Source organism: Mobula birostris, chromosome 3, assembly GCF_030028105.1.
Source record: "Mobula birostris isolate sMobBir1 chromosome 3, sMobBir1.hap1, whole genome shotgun sequence".
Taxonomy (NCBI): domain Eukaryota; kingdom Metazoa; phylum Chordata; class Chondrichthyes; order Myliobatiformes; family Myliobatidae; genus Mobula; species Mobula birostris.
In genome coordinates, this window is record NC_092372.1 from 191,546,508 (window position 1) to 191,566,403 (window position 19,896).

Below are 19,896 nucleotides of genomic sequence, written 5' to 3' on the forward strand. Positions count from 1 at the left end.
CCTATTCTTTCACGTCTTACCCCTCTTGCTCTTCACATACTTGTAGAATGCCTCGGGATTTTCCTTAATCCTACCTGCCCAGGCCCTCTCACGGCTCCTTCTGGCTCTCCTAATTTCCTTCTTAAGCTCCTTCCTATTAGCCTTATAATCTTCTTGATCTCTAACACTACCTAACTCTTTGAACCTTCTGTAAGCTTTTCTTTTCTTCCTGACTAGATTTATTACAGCCTTTGTACACCATGATTCCTGTACCCTACCATAACTTCCCTGTCTCATTGGAACAAACCTATGCAGAACTCCACACAAATATCCCCTGAATATTTGTCACACTTCTTCCGTACTTTTCCCTGAGAACATCTGTTTCCAATTTAAGCCTCCAATTTCCTGCTTGATAGCCTCATAATTCCCTTTACTCCAATTAAATGCTTTTCTAACTTGTCTGTTCTTATCTCTCTCCAATGCTATTGCAAAGGAGATAGAATTATGATCACTATTTCCAAAATGCTCTCCCACTGAGAGATCTGACACCTGACCAGGTTCATTTCCTGATACCAAATCCAGTACAGCCTCTCCTCTTGTAGGCTTATCGACATATTGTGTCAAGAAACCTTCCTGAACACACTTAACAAACTGCACCCCATCTAAACCCCTTGCTCTAGGGAGATTCCAATCAATATTTGGGGAGTTAAAATCTCCCATCACAACAACTCTGTTATTATTACACCTTTCCAGGATCTGTTTCCCAATCTGCTCCTCCAATCCCTGTTACTATTAGGCGCCCAATAAAAAACACCCAGTAAGGTTACTGACCCCTTCCTGTTCCTAACCTCCACCCACAGAGACTCCGTAGACAATCCCTCCATGGCGTCCACCTTTTCTGCAGCCATGACACTATCTCTGATCAACAGTGCCATGCCCCCTCTTCTACCTCCCTCTCTGTCCTTTCTGAAACATCTAAAACCCGCCACTTGAAGTAGCCATTCCTGTCCCTGAGCCATCCAAGTCTCTGGGAACATTCTCTAATCCAGGTAACATTCTGCTAAATCTCACCTCCACCTTTTCCAAAGCCACCACATCCTTCCTGTAATGTGACAACTAGAAATGCTCATATTACTTCAAATGTGGCCTGATCAAAGTTTAGATAGATAGACCTGCCTGATGAAGGGTCTTGGCCCAAAATGTCGATTGTACTCTTTTCCATAAATGTGGCCTGGCCTGCTGAGTTCCTCCAGCATTTTGTGTGTGTTGCTTAGTTATATAGATAGTTTATTGATCCCAAAGGAAATTAGTGTATCACAGTAGTATTACAAGCGCACAGATATACAAATATTAGAAGAGGAGTAAGAAAGAATAAAAAATAAGTTACTTCAAACAGTCTAACAGAAGGGAGTCATCTCCGGCTATAGGTTGAGTCATTATAGAGCCTGATGGCCGAGGGTAAGAATGACCTCATATAGCGCTCTTTGGAGCAGTGCAATTAGTCTATTACTAAAAGTGCTTCTCTGTTCAGCCATGATGGCATGCAGAGGCTGTGAAACATTGCCCAGAATTGTCAGGATTTTCAGTAGAGACCTTTGTTCTATCACAGCTTCCAGAGTGTCTAGTTTGACTCCTATAACAGAGCCAGCCTTTCTAATCATGTTATTGAGTCTGATGCCATTCTCACAGCACACTGCTGCACAGCAGATTGTACTGGTGACAACAGACTGTTAGAACATGTGAAGGAGAGGCCTGCATACTCCAAAGAATCTCAGTCTCTTCAGGAAGCAGAGGTAACTCTGGCCCTTCTTGTACACAGCCTCTGTGTTGGTGCTCCACTCAAGTCAGTCATCCAGGTGCACTCTCAGGTACTTGAAGGTCCTCATCACATCCATGTCATGACCATCAATAGTAACAGGGAGACTTAGTTTTCCTAAAGTTTGTCACTATCTCCTTTGTCTTACTACTGTTGAGCTGCAGATGATTCTGCTTGCACCATTTGACAAAGTACTCTACCAGGGCCCTGTATTCATCCTCCTGCCCTCCCTTTATACAACCACCTTTTGCAGAATCATCAAAGAATTTCTGCAGATGACATGACTCAATCCTGTATCTGAAGTCTGAGGCATACATTTTAATGCAGCTGCATCATGACTTCCTGACTTTTATACTCAATGCCCCACCCAATGAAAGCATGCATGCAACACACCTTCTTTATTACCCTATCAACTTGCATTACCACTTTCAGGGACATAGACACTTGGACCCTAATATCCCTCTATACATCAATGCTCCTAAGAGTTCTGCTATTTACCGTATACCTTCCTCTTACATTTTCTAAAGTGCAATGCCCCACACTTGCCTAGATTTAATGGCATTTGCCCACATTTCTAGTTTGTCTACTATATCCTGCTGATTTTTTGACGACCTTCCACTCTATCCACAGGTCTGCAATTTTTTATTTGTCATCTTTGAGCTTACTAATCAGCCAAGCTACATCTTCATCCAAATCACTTACAATACATCAGAATCAGGTATATTGTCACTCTTATATGATGTGAAATGTGTTGCTTTGCAACACAAACCACTCAAGACCTGGCTCTCACATTTGTGATATGCCACTGGTCACAGACCTTCAGTCCAAAAAACAACCATCCACCACTATTCTGTCTACTACTGAAAATATTGGTTTTGAATTCAGCCTAGTCACCATGTATCCCACACATCTTACTCTTCTGAAGAAGCTTACCATAAGAGATTGTAAACTGAAGGGAATCACTGAAATGAAAGGTTCAGCAATGCTGTTTCTTCTACTAATTTGTCTGCTATATAGGAATATCTAAAGCTTTAGGACAAACCAGATTCATGGAGGGAGTGAAGGCATTACAGGCAATGTCCACATTTACTGACAAGGCTAAACTGTCCTTCAGAAAGTAGTGCTGAACAGCCTGCCAACTGGAAGAACAGCATTCCTGACAAAGGTCCTGTCAGAACACTGCTGGGTTGGGATTCCAGGATTTCGACCCAGTTGAAAGACCTATTTGCAATTAAGTACTCTTTCTTTTCTCTTAATGAACAGCCTGAGGAAACTGGGTAAGGGTAACAGAAGTGATACAATATTCAGGAATTTGGAAAAATCTGTTTTTGCACAAAACAAGCAGTTGCCAGTTATTTTTTAAGGAGTGGCTGATAAAAAATGATTTGAAGGTGAGAATAGATTTGGACCTATCTGTATCTCTGTTCATCAATCTGGTTTCGGGCCCTACCATTTACTCTCTTCGGAGTTATTTATTTTTTGGTTTGTTTATTTCAAGATCGAGCGTAGAATAGGTCCTTCCAGACATGTCACCCAGCAACCATGATTTAACCCTAAATCTAATCATGGGACAATTTACAGTGACCAACTAACCTACCTAGTAAGTCTTTGGACTGTGGGAAGAAACTGCAGCACTCAGAGAAAACCCATGCATTCCATGGGAGGACATACAAAATCTCCTTACTTACATATTGATCATCAAACTCTAATGCCCAGGGCAGTAATAGCGACTCGCTAACTACTACGCTACCGTATTCTAGAGTTATGAAATTATGGAGAGCAGATTCTAATTATCAGGGATGCATCTCACCCTAACCATGGACTTTTTACTCTCCTCCCATCCGGTAGGCGCTACAGGAGCCTCCGCTCCCGCACCAGCAGGAACAGAAAGAGCATCTTCCCTGAGGCTGTGACCCTGCTGAACCTCACATCACAGCACTAAGCAGTATTGCACCCATATTGTACTGTCTCAGTACTTTTATATTTTTGTGCTGTAGCACTTTCTATTCGCAGTTTTTTTGTAAATAACACTATTCTTTGCATTTCTGGTTAGATGCTAACTGCATTTCATTGGCTTTGTATCTGTACTCGGCACAATAACAATAAAGTTGAATCATAGTCATAGTCATACTTTATTGATCCCGGGGGAAATTGGTTTTCGTTACAGTTGCACCATAAATAATTAAATAGCAATAAAACCATAAATAGTTAAATAGTAGTATGTAAATTATGCCAGGAAATAAGTCCAGGACCAGCCTATTGGCTCAGTGTCTGACCCTCCAAGGGAGGAGTTGTAAAGTTTGATGGCCACAGGCCATCTAATCTAACCTAATTAAAATGAGAATCAATCTTTGGGTAATAAAACCTGTTCACTATTTACTGATAACTGGTATGCTAAGGCTATTGAAACCAATCATTGGTTGTGGGACATTCTGATTCTGTACCATTGAAAATATGCAGGGGGAGATAATAGATGAATGTTAATTACTGGTCGATGAAAATTTCAGAATGAGATCAGTGGCATCTCCTGGACTAACACATTGTTAAAGGTGTAACCTTGCCACTTAGTGCACATACTGTGAGAGTCTGTTATGTCACTTATTATTCTGGCTAGTTGTATATTTGCGGAACCATCTCTCAACACTGTAACAGAAGAGATCTACTTTGGGTGTCTGGAGTTTGAGCTGAGATGCCCTTGGACCAGCTATCAGTATTAGAATACTCAAAGAGTGCTGCTAGCTGGGACGTGCTTCCATGTAAATATGTAATTCTGCATTAAAACTGACTACATTCAAAATGTTGAAGTAGACAATCATAGCTATTGTTATCTTCATATTTAAAAAAGTATAAAACATGTTGGGAGACAATTCTAGATTCCTTCCAGAAGATCTGTGGTATTGAATAAAAATTAGTTTTAGCTTCCAGTTAGAGCTTTAGTGTGGCTCAGTTTAGTCAGTTGCAATAACTATATGTGTCTTACCCTCACTTGACTTCTCAAAAGTGCATCACATCACACATTATGACATTAAATTCCATTTACCAATATTCTGTTCAACTTTCCATCCAATCGGTACTTTGCTGCAGCCCCAGAGAACCTTTTTCATTATCAACAATACTGCAGAGATTTCAACATCACCAATCACAGATCTCCAATCAGAACTGCATCCTTCAATCATTGCCTCCTGTTTCCTATTGCCAAACCAATTTTGTATCTAATTCGTTGGCTCACCTTTGACCCAGTGTGCCTAAACTTTCTGGGCCAATCCACCATGCAGTATCTTGTCTATGTCAAAAGCAGTAAAGTATTTGACAACATCTGCTGCCTTCTCCATCCATCTCCTCAGAAAACTCAATCGAATTAGTGAGGCAGGAATTCTCCTAGACAAACCATACTTATGATCCCTTTCCAAATGTACAGAAGTCCCATCCCTTTGCATTTTATCAGTAATTTCCTTCTACACTATTGATAATATTAATTTAAGATCTTAACTTGAGGACAGTTGAGGACTTGCATTCAATCGTCCGATCTGCCTGTGCAGCTGATTATAGCCTAGAGGTCTCAGAGTCAGTAAAATAAACTAAGATTTCAGATAAGCTGAAACAAAAACACAAAATCCTAGAAAAGATCGCTAGATGAGGCAGCTTGTCAACACTTCTGACTGCGTCAGAAGATAAAACATTATTTCTTTCCACGGATCCTGCCTGACTTGCTGAGTTTTGCCTGTATTTTCTAGTTTTCTTTCAGATTGCCAGGATCTGATTTTTTTTTTTGATTTTCATCCCAGATAAGCTGACCAATAAAGAACTCGGCTTGATGGCACAGTAAAGTTTCCAGAAGATCCTATTTCCTTCCCACTTTTGAAACGTCTGCCACCACTCACTCCTCCAAAATACAACTGGTGACTACATGGTCTTTGCAAAAAACAAACCTCGCCAAACTTCTGAATATTGTAATACCTCTTACTAGTTACCGCAAACGGTTTATTAAAAATAATTTACTGCAAGCAGCTCTTCCAATGCAAGGCCTGCTGAATCATCAACTTGTATTTCTGTTCTTCAATACTCAGGTGAACCTTTCTCAGAAATTCTCTCTGACCTGAAGTTCCTTAATACACATAAAATCTTAAACATTGATTGGGAAGCCAAAAACAGCACCATCACATCCAAATTCTTTTCAACATAGCTTTCTAATATATCTCTAATTATCACATTTACGTTGTATTCCCTGCAAATGTATTCCACAACATGTAGTATGAGGGTTGATTTGTGCTGAAGGAATGAAGGTAGTCGGGGCTGATTTCCATTTTATAACACAGAAATACGGGCGGGGGGGGAAACTATAGGTTAAAGTGAGCTGAAACTTAAAAGTATTGAGTAATAGTCATAGAAAAGCACAAATACATATGAAAAATAATCATAATACAATTTCAATTCATTCTTCAAAACTCATAAGGGATATTAAAAAAAGCTTTATGTTGTGATATTTCCCACCAGAGTAAATGAGACTCAATAATAATCATTGATTAAGTATGGTTGATAACAGCTTTAATGAATTAGGCCATTTTACTCACTGTTTACAAATATACTATTATATGCAATTCTCTTTCACTTGGAAAATTTCTTGTGCCTTTCTCCTCACCTCTGAATAAAAATATTTCTGTTGTATGCTATAAAGGCATCCGTTAGTCTTGCGAGACCATGGATCTGCACCTGGGAAGCCTTCACTCTCCAGGGCGTAGGCCTGGGCAAGGATGTATGGAAGACTGGCAGTTGCCCATGCTGCAAGTCTCCCCTCTCCATGAGACCGATGTTGTCCAAGGAAAGGGCAAGGGCCAATACAGCTTGGCACCAGTGTCGTCGCAGACCACTGTGTGGTTAAGTGCCTTGCTCAAGGACACAACACGCTGCCTCAGCTGGGGCTCGAACTCACGACCTTCAGATCACTAGTCGGATGCCTTACCCACTTGGCCACGTGCCCGTATGCTATATACTAGTAAAAAAAAATTGCTCAACAGTGGAATTCCAAAATATTCAAGAAAATGAACAGAAAATACCAACAGGAATTATCATGGTCCAGTCAGATAGTCATTAAAAATTCCCGCTTTATCAATAACTACAAGTTTCCACAAATTCTGTAAATAGTTGAGAGAAAACTTGTACCACTTTGGAAATCAGGTACAAGTTTTTCTTTGGTTTTAGAACAATATTAAGAAATAAGTAATACTGGTCATGAAAGAACATTGCTGGAGAAGTAATACCAAAAATGATGCTGTACTACTGTTCTATATTCTATGTAATCTTTTTCTCTGCACCATTTGGAAATGGTTTGTGAAAAATTAAATCTAACGAAGCTGTTTCCCTTAACACTTTGAGATACATACATCAAATTCCTTCCAAATTTCCTTCTGCTTCCACTTGTACTTATTTATACAGACCACTCAAGTGGCTTCTGTACTAATTTATGCCATATCCTTTTGCACATAGGCATTGATTGTGTTGGGGGCAGACTGCGTTTTATCCCTGCTTACTCTCAAGAATTCAAAATCATAACATGAGTAAAGTAAAACATACACAATCCATGAGATGATGAGCACTTGTTGCAATCTCAATCTATTACTATTAACCAATTTCAAGCAAATTGGTAAGAGATCATTGTTGTATTAAAGCTTTAATGAGATTCTTTCCTCACAATTGTAATTCAATGTATTCTATTTGACTCTTACCCCATCTTCTGGTTATAATTTAAATTGCACTTGCAAATCAAATCACGAGACACAATTCAAGAGACCATAAAATGATATTGTTATTCCAATGTAGATTTAAAATAATGGAGAAGTACAGAGTTTCATCATAAGGACCCTTAAAGAATTAACCATTACAAACTTTTATGGGCAGAACACAGTGACAAAGCTCCATAGCTCCAGTGGCCCAGATTCATGTCTGTGTTCATGTCGGACCTACGCTGCTATCAATGCAGTTTGCATACTCTCCTTGGCATTGCAAAAGGTTCCTCTGAAAGCTCCTGTTTCCCTCCACATCCCAAAGCTTAAATGTGCTTCATCTGCACTTGAACAGTAGAAAGTAGAGGAAGTTCGTGAGAATATGGGGTGAATAAAATGGAAGTAACGTAGGAATTTTCTAAATGACTGTCTGATGGTGCAGATTCAATTGTTATTTACTGGGGTCAGTGTCATTCATGCTGAATGAAAGTGATTCTAGCAACAATTTCACATTATGCTGTCAATTTTATATTTTCTAATTGTATGGTAAAAATAGAAGCTTTTGATTTACAAATTACTGAATTCATTGGTAATTAAATGAATGCTCACAACCAGTGTTGGAGCATTCTTAATGCACAAAACCTAACCAGACTATTAATATTCAAACAAAAACAGAAATAAGCTGGATGGAGTTTGAGGATGAGGATGTGTTGAGTGGAAGAGACTTGGGCTTTGTGAAAGGAACTTCAAGCTTTTATTACTTCGATTTTTGGGCACTCCTACTTATATGCTTATATGGGGCATCCTTGGTCATGTAAGCTATTTTTCAAATTACTGAACAAAAATTAGCATAAAAATATGTACTCTCTCCACAAAGCCATATGGTCAGATAATTACAGCTACACTAAGTTCAAACCATTTAGTTGGCGAGGTTCTCTATTTAACCCACATTGCCCCGGGAAGTGCAGAGGGGGAAAGTACATTTATATGAGCACAAGCAAAAATCAGGTTGGTCCAAATGCCCTTTTACTTGTAGACCTTCTAAGTAGTAAGAAGGTGAAGACAACCTCTTGATCACAGTTCATTGCTGCTGGGAGAAGTTAAGGTGCAAATTTTCAATAATTATATTATATATATACACACACATACACACCTTCAATGAACTGAATCCAACACGGAAAAGCCTGGCTTGATTAATTCTACACACCAGTTATCACCTCTTTGAAATATGCCATTTCTTGATTAATATTGCACATCAATTATCAGTTTATACAATTTGGGACACAAATCCTTTTATAAGAACAGAAAACTATGCAAAGAGAAACAATGCTTGAAATCAAAGACTCCTATTCTTTCTACAGCTTTAAACTTTAACCTTGATTTCCTGCCTATAGATACTGACTCTCCTCCAGTGTTTCCAACCCTTTCAATTTTCATTTCAGATTTCTGACGTGCAGATTTTTGATTTTCACTGCTCTTTTTATGCACTCAAGCAATATTCATCATAAAGCCAGTGGAATAAAAAGCTGCTTGTCTGATTAACTTAGTTGTCAATTGACCAACTTATATCCAAAACATTTTTTCATCTGCTTTCTTGGTTAGATTGTACTGTGGTTACCTTCACTAATGAATGAAGGCTTTTTTCACCAAACATATCCCGTAGGAAGGTCAGATCTTCCTGGCTGTTCACATGTGACTGCAGCTGGGCTGGCAAGGAAGCCAACAATTCATACAGACCTGTGAATAAATATGAAATACATTAAGTAATTGAAAATATTATATTTAACTGATGGCTATTTTGTAGTTGCCTGCATGCACTGCTTTCTTTTTAAAATGTCAAGGAAATACACAGCCAGTTAAGGAGAATTTGTACAAAATTGGCAGGTTTAAAATCTCCAGAGGAACACAGGGTTGCAAAAGGCACTGTCCTAACTGAGTGACATATTTCCCCGCCAACCTATAGGCAGACAGTAGCTCGCTGTTCCTCAGTAGCATACAGCACAAACCATCCATCAGGCAACAGCCATCAACATGAGTCAAAGTAATGTAGCAACAGAAAAAGCTCAAATCCTCTTTAGGGAGGTAACCTGGCATCGTTTAAAGTCAAGTCACAACACACGTTTGATTTAGCAGAAGGATTACACAGGGTAAAAGGACAAACTTCTGCTTTCACTTGGCTGCAGTGTACAAAAACAAGTATGTTAACAGGTTCTCCAGAAAACAAATTCATGCCCCTAAGTTTTAACCAATATCACCCATTACTACCAAATTAACTATTTTGTTTTTCACTTATTATTGTAGTTCCACTTGTGGGGAAAAGAGAGCACATCATTAAAGAGCGATGTAACAACAAAATTATGCTCACATATCAACACCCTCCCCCTTTACACCCCCAGCCCTTTCTCCAGAATTTAATAAAAGCCCAAGCTACTGGTAACCATTGCTACAGTTGATTGGTAAAACAACAATAAGCCAGTCATCTGTAAACATGCTTACCAGTATTGTTTCTTTAGAAATCATCTACAATAACATCTATTACAATTCTTTTAGCACAAGTAGATTGTTTTTATATTCAAATGACAGAACTGAGGTACTGCCTAAAAGTCGAAGTCCCAGATTGAGTGTCAGTTTTTAAATTAACAATCAGAGCTACTGCACATTTTTGATGATTGTTTTTAGTTTAATCCTATAAGTTATAGCTATACATTGCCAACCACAGCAGTTTATTCATACATGTTAATTACCAAGTGAACAAAGTTGACCACAAATATTTCACGCTCTCTCTGGTAACACAAGGTCATCTTCATGTCTCCATTTTTGCTTTGTTACGTAAATTTAAAAATCACCCATCTCCAATAGAAAAATTAAGACAGACAAACCAAGAGGCTAGCCGTGAGCAGAATTTAACCATATGTTTAGAGATATTACGATTTTCCAGTAAACCACATAAAAAGAAAAACAACAGTCATTGCTTACACACAATATGTCTTATATGTGCTCACATGTTTCATTAGTGCCAGCCTTAAGGAATGCTTTGGGTTCATTTCCACAGTACATGAAACCTTGCCAGTATATAATATGAAAAGTGCATTATTAATACAAGAAGAATGTCCTTGGCTCCTTTTAATCTGATTTTCATCAGTAGTAACAAGAACCGTTCCATATATTTAAAAATCTTATCCTAAACCCAGTAAACAAGGCAGAACTGGTGACTGAAGTGTCTGCAACATCATGTACACTGAAGTATGATGAATAAATCAAAATAATTCCTGCTAATTCTCAGAAAGATAGGAATGCAAATATAAATGAAGACTACCAGTTATACTACAGCATCTGCCAAAACTTTTTGACAGCATCTATTAACTCTTGAGCTGTATTGCTGAAAAGACCAAGGCCAGCAAACATATGGAAACACCACAACCTCCAACTCATATCCTATTCAGACTTTGACAGGGCTTTATTGGATTCCTGGAAGTCACTACCTGACACCGATGTGAGAAAACCTGACCTATAGGGTCCGCAGTAGTTCAAGGGTATGTTCAGGACCACCTTGTCAAAGGCTATTGGGAAAATGCAATTGACAGCACTTAGTGTACTCTGTAAATGAATTAAAAACAATGTCATTCTCATTCAAAAGTGGTCAAAAACCTTCAAAAAACAGTGATGAAATGAAAACAAATATAGGGAACAAAACCGTAGACATTGATTACAGACTGATAATTTTATGACTATACAATGAATGTAATTGGATAAGAATGCCTATGAGAACAATGGAACCAAAATTATGATCTATACTACTTAGTAGACTAAACTTTTGGAAACTTCCCTCCACTGATGATTGGCAGCTTCTCATACAGTGCTTTACAGTTTTCTTGTTAAATCTCATGACATACTGTCAAATTAAAAACTGTTTAATCAGTTAGCTCTAATTCAAAACAGATCTTCCCCACACTAAATATTTTATACTTCACATTATATTCATGCTGCAAACAGAATTGATTAAACATGTAAAAGGATTAATATTATTCAAATTCATCTCAAGAATCATTTACTTAGCTGGAAGCATCACTAGGCCACCACAATTAGCAGGTAATTGAGGGAAATATAGGAGAAAATTAGGGAAAGCATTTTGCTGATAAACTCTGCAGCAGAGAAGCTTAATGCTGCAGTTTTATGGTAAATGTCTACATGACCAACTTAGTATACTTGGATTTTAACTTCCTAATAAATTCTTCTGAATACTGTAGCATTTCCTTTGGGTTCTTGAATTCAGACTAAAACACTTTTCCCATTAACATCTAGGGACATTAAATTTATTTTGAAAGGAAGCAAAATTGAATTCTGCAATTTCACATCCTATTGCAATTAAACATTTATATATTACCTGAAGCACCCTTAACACGATATCGTAATTGGTTCACATGGTGCTCATTTAAAAATTAAATTCCAATTAATAGATTTTTTTTAAACAGATGAAGCTTTTTAATAAAACGCAATAAACTTGCTTTGCAGAAACAGATACATCACCGAGTTTAATAAAATCATTCACACAATTCGTCATTTACTCAGGTAGCCCTCCAGTAGAAGTCCTATATTTGATTTATCAGTGGAGAACTAGATGCAAAATTAAATTACCACTGAACAGAAACTCAAGAAGTTCTCTTGCAGATAAAAATTTTGGAAATTCGTTCTTTTGGAGACTATACCCCAGTGTATCACAGTAAAAGCAGTCAGTAAATAACAAGTTTATAATAACTGTTGACAGGGGTTTGTTTTGACAATGTAGTCTGTGAACTCTATCACAGTACTGAGCGAGAACACAGCCAACTAGTTCTGTATTGCTTAAGGATGTCAGGGGGCTGCTTCCAAACTGGACAGACCCCTTTCCAGGCTGTATTTTAAAGTTTTACAACTTCCATCAGATTGTAGTTTTGAGATCTTACAAACACAAGTGTTTGTTCAATCTCAACCTCAACTTTCCAAACAAATTCTCAGTCTTATTCAGGCCATCTGTAAAATAGGCAAAGCCAGACGAGACAAATGGTCATGATAATAAAAGGAAAACAAATATATTAGTATCAAAGAATAAATGAAATTGCTATATCTGTATAAAAATAAAAGCTACCATCAGTCACCTTTCAAAGATTTGATGTTCTGTGACCACATGAACTTTCAATATTCTGCAACAAGGTTACAAATTCAGCATATTTTTATATGTACGTGCAAAATGAGCATAGTTCCAAAGTGTCTTAGTCACTTAAATAGTTTGATATTTAGTCTTCAGGACTTCAGACCCTTCCATACTGCAATACATTTTCCAATCCTATCAAAGAACAACAGATCTTGTCTCATCGTCCCGCTTTTTCCTCGCTTAGCATTGCAATTTCCTTTTCTCTGTCAGATTTATCCAATTCCCTGAGAAACTTCATGTTGAATCTGCATTCATCATCCTTATCAGACAATCCAAACCCTAAATACAAGTTTCTCTTCATACTACAATTTTGCAGAATACCGAAGAAAATCAAAGTTCAAAGCTAATTCATTATCGACGTCCAAGTATGTCACCATATACAACTCTGAGAATCATTTTCTTATGGGCAATCACAGAATCAATGAAAGAACACACCAACAGGCCAGAAAACAACAAGTGTGCAAATACGAAGAGAAAAAAGGAAATGATAATAAATAAATAACCAATAAATACCAAGAACATGAGATGAAAGGTCCTTGAAAGTGAGTCCACAGGTTATGGGAACAGTTCAGTGATGGGGCGAGTGAAGTTGAGTGAAGTTATCCCTCTGGTGCAAGAGCCTGATGAATGAGGAGTAATAACTGTTCCTGAACCTGGTATTAAAAGTCCTGAGGCTCCAATAGCTGCAGCGAAAAGAAAGCATGGCCTGGATGGTAGGGGTCCTTGAAAAAGGCTTCACCAGTGATGGACTTGGCTATATTTACTACTTTTTGTAGGTTTTTCCGTACAAGGAAATTGGTGTTTTCATACCAGGCTGCAATGCAACCGATGAATTTACGCTCCACCACACATCTCTCGAAGTTTGTCAGTTTTAGATGACATGCTGAATCTCCGCGAACTTCTAAGAAAGTAGAGGTGCTGCTGTGTTTTCTTCGTAATGACACGTACTAGACCGAGGGCAGTTCCTCTGAAATGATAACACTGAGGAAATTAAGGTTTCTAACCTTCTCCACCTCTGATCCCCCGATAAGGACTGGTCCGTGCCTCTGGTTTCTCCTCCTGAAGTCAATAATCACCTCCTTAGTCTTGCTGACAGTGAGAGAGAAGTTGATGTGACACCACTCGATCAGACTTCAATCTCCCTCCTACATGCTGATTTTTCACCACCTTTGACTCAGCACCTCTGATGGTGATGTTGTCGGCAAACTTAAATATGGCTTTAGAGCTGTGGTTAGCAACACAGTCATAAGTATAAAGTGAGTAGAGCAGGGGGCGAAGCACATAGCCTTGCAGTGCACCCGTGCTGATGGAGATTGTGGAGATGTTGTTACCCATCTGAACTGACTGGGGACTACCAGTGAGGAAATCAAGGATCCTGTTGCACAACAAGGCAATGAGGCCTAGGTCTAGAATCTAACTGATGGGTTTTGAGAGGATGATAGCACTGAATGTTGAGCAGTCGTCAATGAACAGCATCCTGATGTATGCATTTTCACATTCCAGATGTCCCAGGGTTAAAGGAAGAGCCAATAAAATTGCACCTGCTGTTGACCTGTTACCGGAGGAGGCAGATTGGAGCAGATCCACGTCATTTCTTCGGCAGGCTTATGTTTCAAAACCAACCTCTCAAAGCACTTCATCACAGTGGATATAAGTGCTACTGGGCAATAGTCATTGAGGCAGGTTTCCATGTTCTTCTTAGGTTCCGGTACAACTGAAGCCTGCTTGAAGTAGGTGGGTACCTCAGACTGCAGAAGCGAGAAGTTAAATATCTCAGTGAGCATTCCTGCCTGTTGATCAGCACATATCTTTAGTATTCAGCCAGGTGCCACGTATGGGTTAGATGTTTTCCATGGGTTCACGCTCCTGAAGGATGTTCTCATGTCAGCTTCAGAGACTTAAATCTGAAGTCTCCGTGGGAGTTTGTAGAAGTGTCTCCATGTTTTAATGGTGAAGTGCACATAAAAGGCAATGAACTCATCTGAGAGCGAAGCAGTGTTGTCATCTGTGTCGCTTGGTTTCACTTCATAGGAGGGAATAGCCATCGCTACCTGTACACAACATGTTTTATGAGTGTTAGCCTTAAAGAATGTCCTCAGTTCACTTTCCACAGAAATACTAAACCTTGGCAAGTTGCTCCTTGAAAGTTCTTCCTCCTTAAATCCTTAAGGGCTGGATTATCAGTGATCTGGTTCACTGCCTGAAATCACTAGTCACAGGGCTGTTCCGGACCCATAGGGCTGCTGAGCTCAACCTCCATAACCAGTAGCTGTCCCACAAGTTTTGCAAGCCCAAAACAAGCCACAGGTTGACTTAAGCCTAAAGGCATTGAAAGGATTTTCAAGTTACCCTGTCATCAAAACATGGATGATATGGTTCAAGTGAACAATTGCCTGCACCTGCCTTAAACTTCTTCATCAGGCTCATGTTGACCACCTGTTTGCCTTCATAGATTCTGCCTGACCTGCTGTGTTCTTCCAGTGGTCTGGTTTTATTTGGCTCCGTAGGTCCTCTGATAGGACTCTTACTGACAAAATGCTCATTGCTCATTGAAGAGCTTTGGATTTCCTTTTACATCAACATCAGCTATCTTGTCTCACAATCTAATTCACTGAATTCATTTCTCATCTTTCCTTTATACTTTAAGATTCAGTCCAGTCTTCCTTTGCATCAAGCCCTAAAAGCCAACTTCCTCCACACCTTTGTTTCTCAATATCCTGCTCTTGAGAATGTTTACCAGCTGGGATACTCTACCTTTGGTTATTCTCCTCTTCCCTCTTTTAGGAATCTACCTCAAATCTATCTGAAATTATCTTCTCTCTAAATGCCATCACACCTCTGCTTGTGTGCCTTTCATTTGATTTTACCTCAATCAGATCTCTGTCAATTTGTTGAAATTGGACTTCTTCCTGTTAAGCATTAAAATTCCTAATTGTTTCATTTTCTTTCTGCGTACAGGCAGAGACAGTACATTGCCATGATCTGACCAGTATTCCTGAGATTCTGTACCACTATCTGTCAAGTTGAAGGATATTGATTTGAAACATCAACATTTCCTTACTCCACACATGCAACCTGAGCTGCTTAGTATTTCCAATATTTTGTGCTAAACTTTAGATTCCCAACATCCACTGCATTTACCCTTGAACTAATTTTAGCAGCATCTTCTTGTCAAATGAGGCATATTCTGGTGAGAAAATTCACATGAACACATTAGAAATTCCTCTCCTCCTCTGCTCTGAATACAAACACAGCCTTATTCAACATTTCAGTGATCAGTTTACCATCATCAAAATATATTTCCAAATGATACCAAACCTCCACAAATATCTTAGAATGGGCAGAGTCTGTGGCCCTTTTCTGAACAAAATATACCTTCCTCCATTCTCCATCAGAAAAGTACCAAAAAGCTGAAACACCGGGTGATTTATCTACAATGCAATCTATCTAAGCCTTACCTCCAAGTTTCTATGGCCAAGTTGCTCCGGTCTATATTTGGGTTCTTCCCCATTAAAGGTAACAGATTATATAAATTAACAAATAATTCTGATATTCAATACAAAACTGAAGTGAAGACATAAGCCGATGCACAGCATTATCAACACACACTGACTTGCTTAGTTCCTCCAACAGGAGGAACCGCTGGGTTTGAGTGGCCCCCCTCAGAAAGGCCGCTGAGTTCATGCAGTTACTCTCCAATGCTCTCAGAGATGTTATCAAAATTCTGAGATTTATCAATTGGATTGGAGCTCACATTGGCCCCTTCCAATTCTACAGTTTTTTTTCGTGTTTTCGTCCATTCTTTCTTGCTGCCAATTTGCGGGATGGAGGGTTGGAGGTTTGGGGTTTTATGTTCTCGTTGCTGTTTCTCCGTGTAGGTGATATATTAGTTTTTTGTCTGAGGGAGGGATTTGGGGTTTGATTTTCTTGTTGCTGTTTCCTTGTGTGGGCAATCTGTAGTTTTTTTGTGTGCAAGAGAGGGGTTTGAAGTTATTGTCACTTTTTTTCCCCTGGTGGGCGATGTTTTTTGCAAGGGAGGCAGTTTAGGGTTTGCGGAGTTTTGTTTCTTTTTCTTTTCGTGCCGGGGCGTTGATATCTTTTCTTTCAATGATAACTTTGATTTTTCTGTATTTCATGGCTATCTGAAGACAAATCTCAGTTGTATTTCGCACACATACTTTGGTAATAAAATGAACCTTTGATTTTGTGTGTTGCTCTGGATTTCTAGAAACTGCAGAATCTCCTGTTTACACAGCATTATCATGTGTTTTCTTAATTACAGATGCTGCAAAGTATTAATAATGCCCATTGCCGATTACTCTACTATCACTTCTTACTGGTAGCAATAGTTCTTAACGGACAGGAATCCGAAAACTTCAAACAGCTGTCTTGTTGAAGTGGCCATGCATCATGTGTGGACTCAAACATGGACTGCTCATTCATTATTAGTCTGAAATGGGGGAAACATCTTATCTTGTATGTTAACTTGACAATTTTTTATTTACTGTACTTGATCTGGTATTGGGAAATGAACCTGGTCAGGTATCAGATCTCTCGGTGGGAGAGTATTTTGGAGGTAGTGACCATAACTTCATCTCCTTCACCATAGTGCTGGAGGGGGACAGGAGCAGACAATTTGGGAAAACATTTAATTGGGGTGGGGGGGTGGAATATGATGCTATTTAGCAGAAACTTGGGAGCAGATGTTCTCAGGGAGATGCACAACAGAACATTTGCCTGGAGTTCAGCAGAGGTATGCTCCACTGAGGCAGAGAAAGGATGGTAGGGTTAAAGAACCATGGTGTACAAAGGATGTAGAAAATCTAGTTAAGAAGAAAAGAAAAGCTTACTAAAGATTCAAGAAACTGGGTACTGTTAGAGCTCGAGAAAATTACCAGGTTGCTAGGAAGGAGCATAAGAATGGAATTAGGAGAGCCATAAGAGGCCATGAGGAGTCCTTGGCGAGCAGAATTAAGAAAAAGGCCAAGGCATTCCACAGGTATGTGAAGAGCAAGTGGATGAGCCGTGTGAGAAAAGGACCAATCAAGTGCGATAGTGGAAACGTGTGCAGGGAGTCAGAGGAGGTAGCACAGGTACTTAATGATTACTTCAGTATTCACCAGGGAAAAAGACCTTGGCAATTGTGGGGATTAATTACAGCATACTGAAATGCTTGAGCATATAGACATTAAGAAAGAGGATGTGCTGGAGCTCTAGAAAAGCACTGAGTTAGATAAGCATGAGATATACCCTAGGCTACTGTGATAAGTGAGGGAGGGAGGAGATTAAGCCTCTTGCGATGATCTTTGTGTCATCAATAGAGATGGGAGAAGTACCGGAGGATTGGAGGATTGCAAATGTTCAGAATCAGAATCAGGTTATTTATCACCGGCATGTGACGTGAAATTTGTTAACTTAGCAGCAACAGTTCAATGCAATACATAATCTAGCAGAGAGAGAGAGAAAACATAAAACATAATAAATAAACAAATCAATTACATATATTGAATAGATTATTTAAAAATGTGCAAAATACTGCATATTAAAAAAGTGAGGTAGTGTCAAAAAAGGGAGTAGAGATAACCCAGGAACTTATAGACCAGTGAGTCTGACTTCAGTGGTGGGCAAGTTGTTGAAGATCCTGAGAGGCAGGATTTATGAGCATTTGGAGAGACATAATCTGACTAGAGATAGTCAGCATGGCTTTGTCAAGGGCAGGTCATGCCTTATGAGCCTGATCGAATTCTTTGAGGATGTAACAAAACACATCAATGAAGGTAGAGCAGTGGATGTAGTGTACATAGATTTCAGTAAGGCATTTGATAAGTTCCCCCATGCAAGACTCCTTCAGAAAGTGAGGAGGCATGGGATCCAAGAAGACCTTGCTTTGTGGATCCAGAATTGGCTTGCCCACAGAAGGCAAAGGGTAGTTGTAGATGGTTCACATTCTGCATGAAGGTCAGCGACCAGCTGTGTTACGCAGGGATCTATTCTGGGACACAGCCTCAGTTTTTATAAATGACCTGGTTCAGAGGGATCTTGGGGTCCATGTCCATAGGACTCTCAAAGCTGCTGCACAGGTTGACAGTGTGATTAAGAAGGTGTACGGTGTGTTGGCATTCATCAACCATAGGACTGAGTTCAAGAGCCATGAAATAATGTTACAGCTATAGAAGACCTTGGTCAGATTCCACATGGAGTACTGTCTTTAGTTCTGGTCACATCACTACAGGAAGAACGTATAGAGAGAGTGCAGAGGAGATTTACAAGGATGTTACCTGGATTGGAGGGTGTACCTTATGAGAATAGGTTGAGTAAACTTGGCCTTTTCTCCTTGGAGTGACGAAGGATGAGAGGTGACCTGATACAACTGTATAAAATGATGAGAGGCACTGATCGTGTGGATAGCCAGAGGCTTTTTCCCAAGGCTGCAATGGCTAACACCAGGAGGCATAATTTTAAGGTGCTTGGAAATAGGTACTAAGGGGATATCAGGGGCAAGTTTTGTTGTTGTTGTTTTTTTTTAAACAGAGAGTGGCGGGTGCGTGGAATGCACTGCCAGGTGGTGGAAGTGGATATAATAAGGTCTTTTAAGAGACTCTTAGATAGGTACATGGAGCTTAGAAAAATGGAGGGCTATGCACTCGGGAAATTCTAGGCAGTTTCTAGGGTAGGTTACATGATTGGCACAAGATTGTGGGCTGAAGGGCCTGTAATGTGCTGTAGATTTCTATGCTTTATGTGCTTATTAATTTTGTGTTATCTGAGCAATAGTGGCAAGGCCAATATTTAGTGCCCATCTTGTATTGCCTTTGACAGGCAAGTCCTTCAGCTGAAGATGCAGTTGGGAAGAGAGATTGAAGGACTGGTGCAATATTTCCAAACCAAGATGATGTGATGCTGTTGTTCTGTGCTTGTCTGAATAACCTGGGAAACACACCTGTGCATGTGTAGACAGCACTCACTACAACCACCAAGCTCCAGTGGTGAAAGAATGCAATGTTTAGGGTAGAGGACAGCATCTCAACTAACTTGTCATGGATAGTGTCAAACTTCACACATTGGTGGAGCTACAATCAGCAAGTAATATTCCATTACACTCATTTCAGCCTGGTGGACTGGATGGTGCTTGATCAGCTTGTCTGGGCCCTGTTTTTTGTGAGCAAGGTAGAGCAGATCAGTCAGGTAGA

General features: G+C 39.4%; 1 protein-coding gene and 1 long non-coding RNA gene across 13 annotated transcripts in view; one reads left to right on the top strand and one right to left on the bottom strand.

The window, feature by feature from the left end:
- Positions 1–5,847, top strand: part of LOC140195503 (uncharacterized) — a 35,968-nt gene extending 30,121 nt beyond the window's left edge. The window contains exon 3 of the long non-coding RNA XR_011885490.1: positions 5,581–5,847. This is a non-coding gene — a long non-coding RNA (uncharacterized lncRNA). The remainder of the gene's footprint in view (positions 1–5,580) is intronic.
- The window catches only part of mpp7a (MAGUK p55 scaffold protein 7a), a 515,701-nt gene that overhangs the window by 246,453 nt on the left and 249,352 nt on the right, over positions 1–19,896 (bottom strand). For 11 of the 12 annotated variants that reach the window (XM_072253895.1, XM_072253897.1, XM_072253899.1 and 8 more), the window contains one exon: positions 9,134–9,252. The exons of the other annotated variant lie outside the window; for it this stretch is intronic. In XM_072253895.1, coding sequence (XP_072109996.1) covers positions 9,134–9,252 — 119 coding nt within the window. The remainder of the gene's footprint in view (positions 1–9,133; positions 9,253–19,896) is intronic. 12 annotated transcript variants of the gene reach the window in all.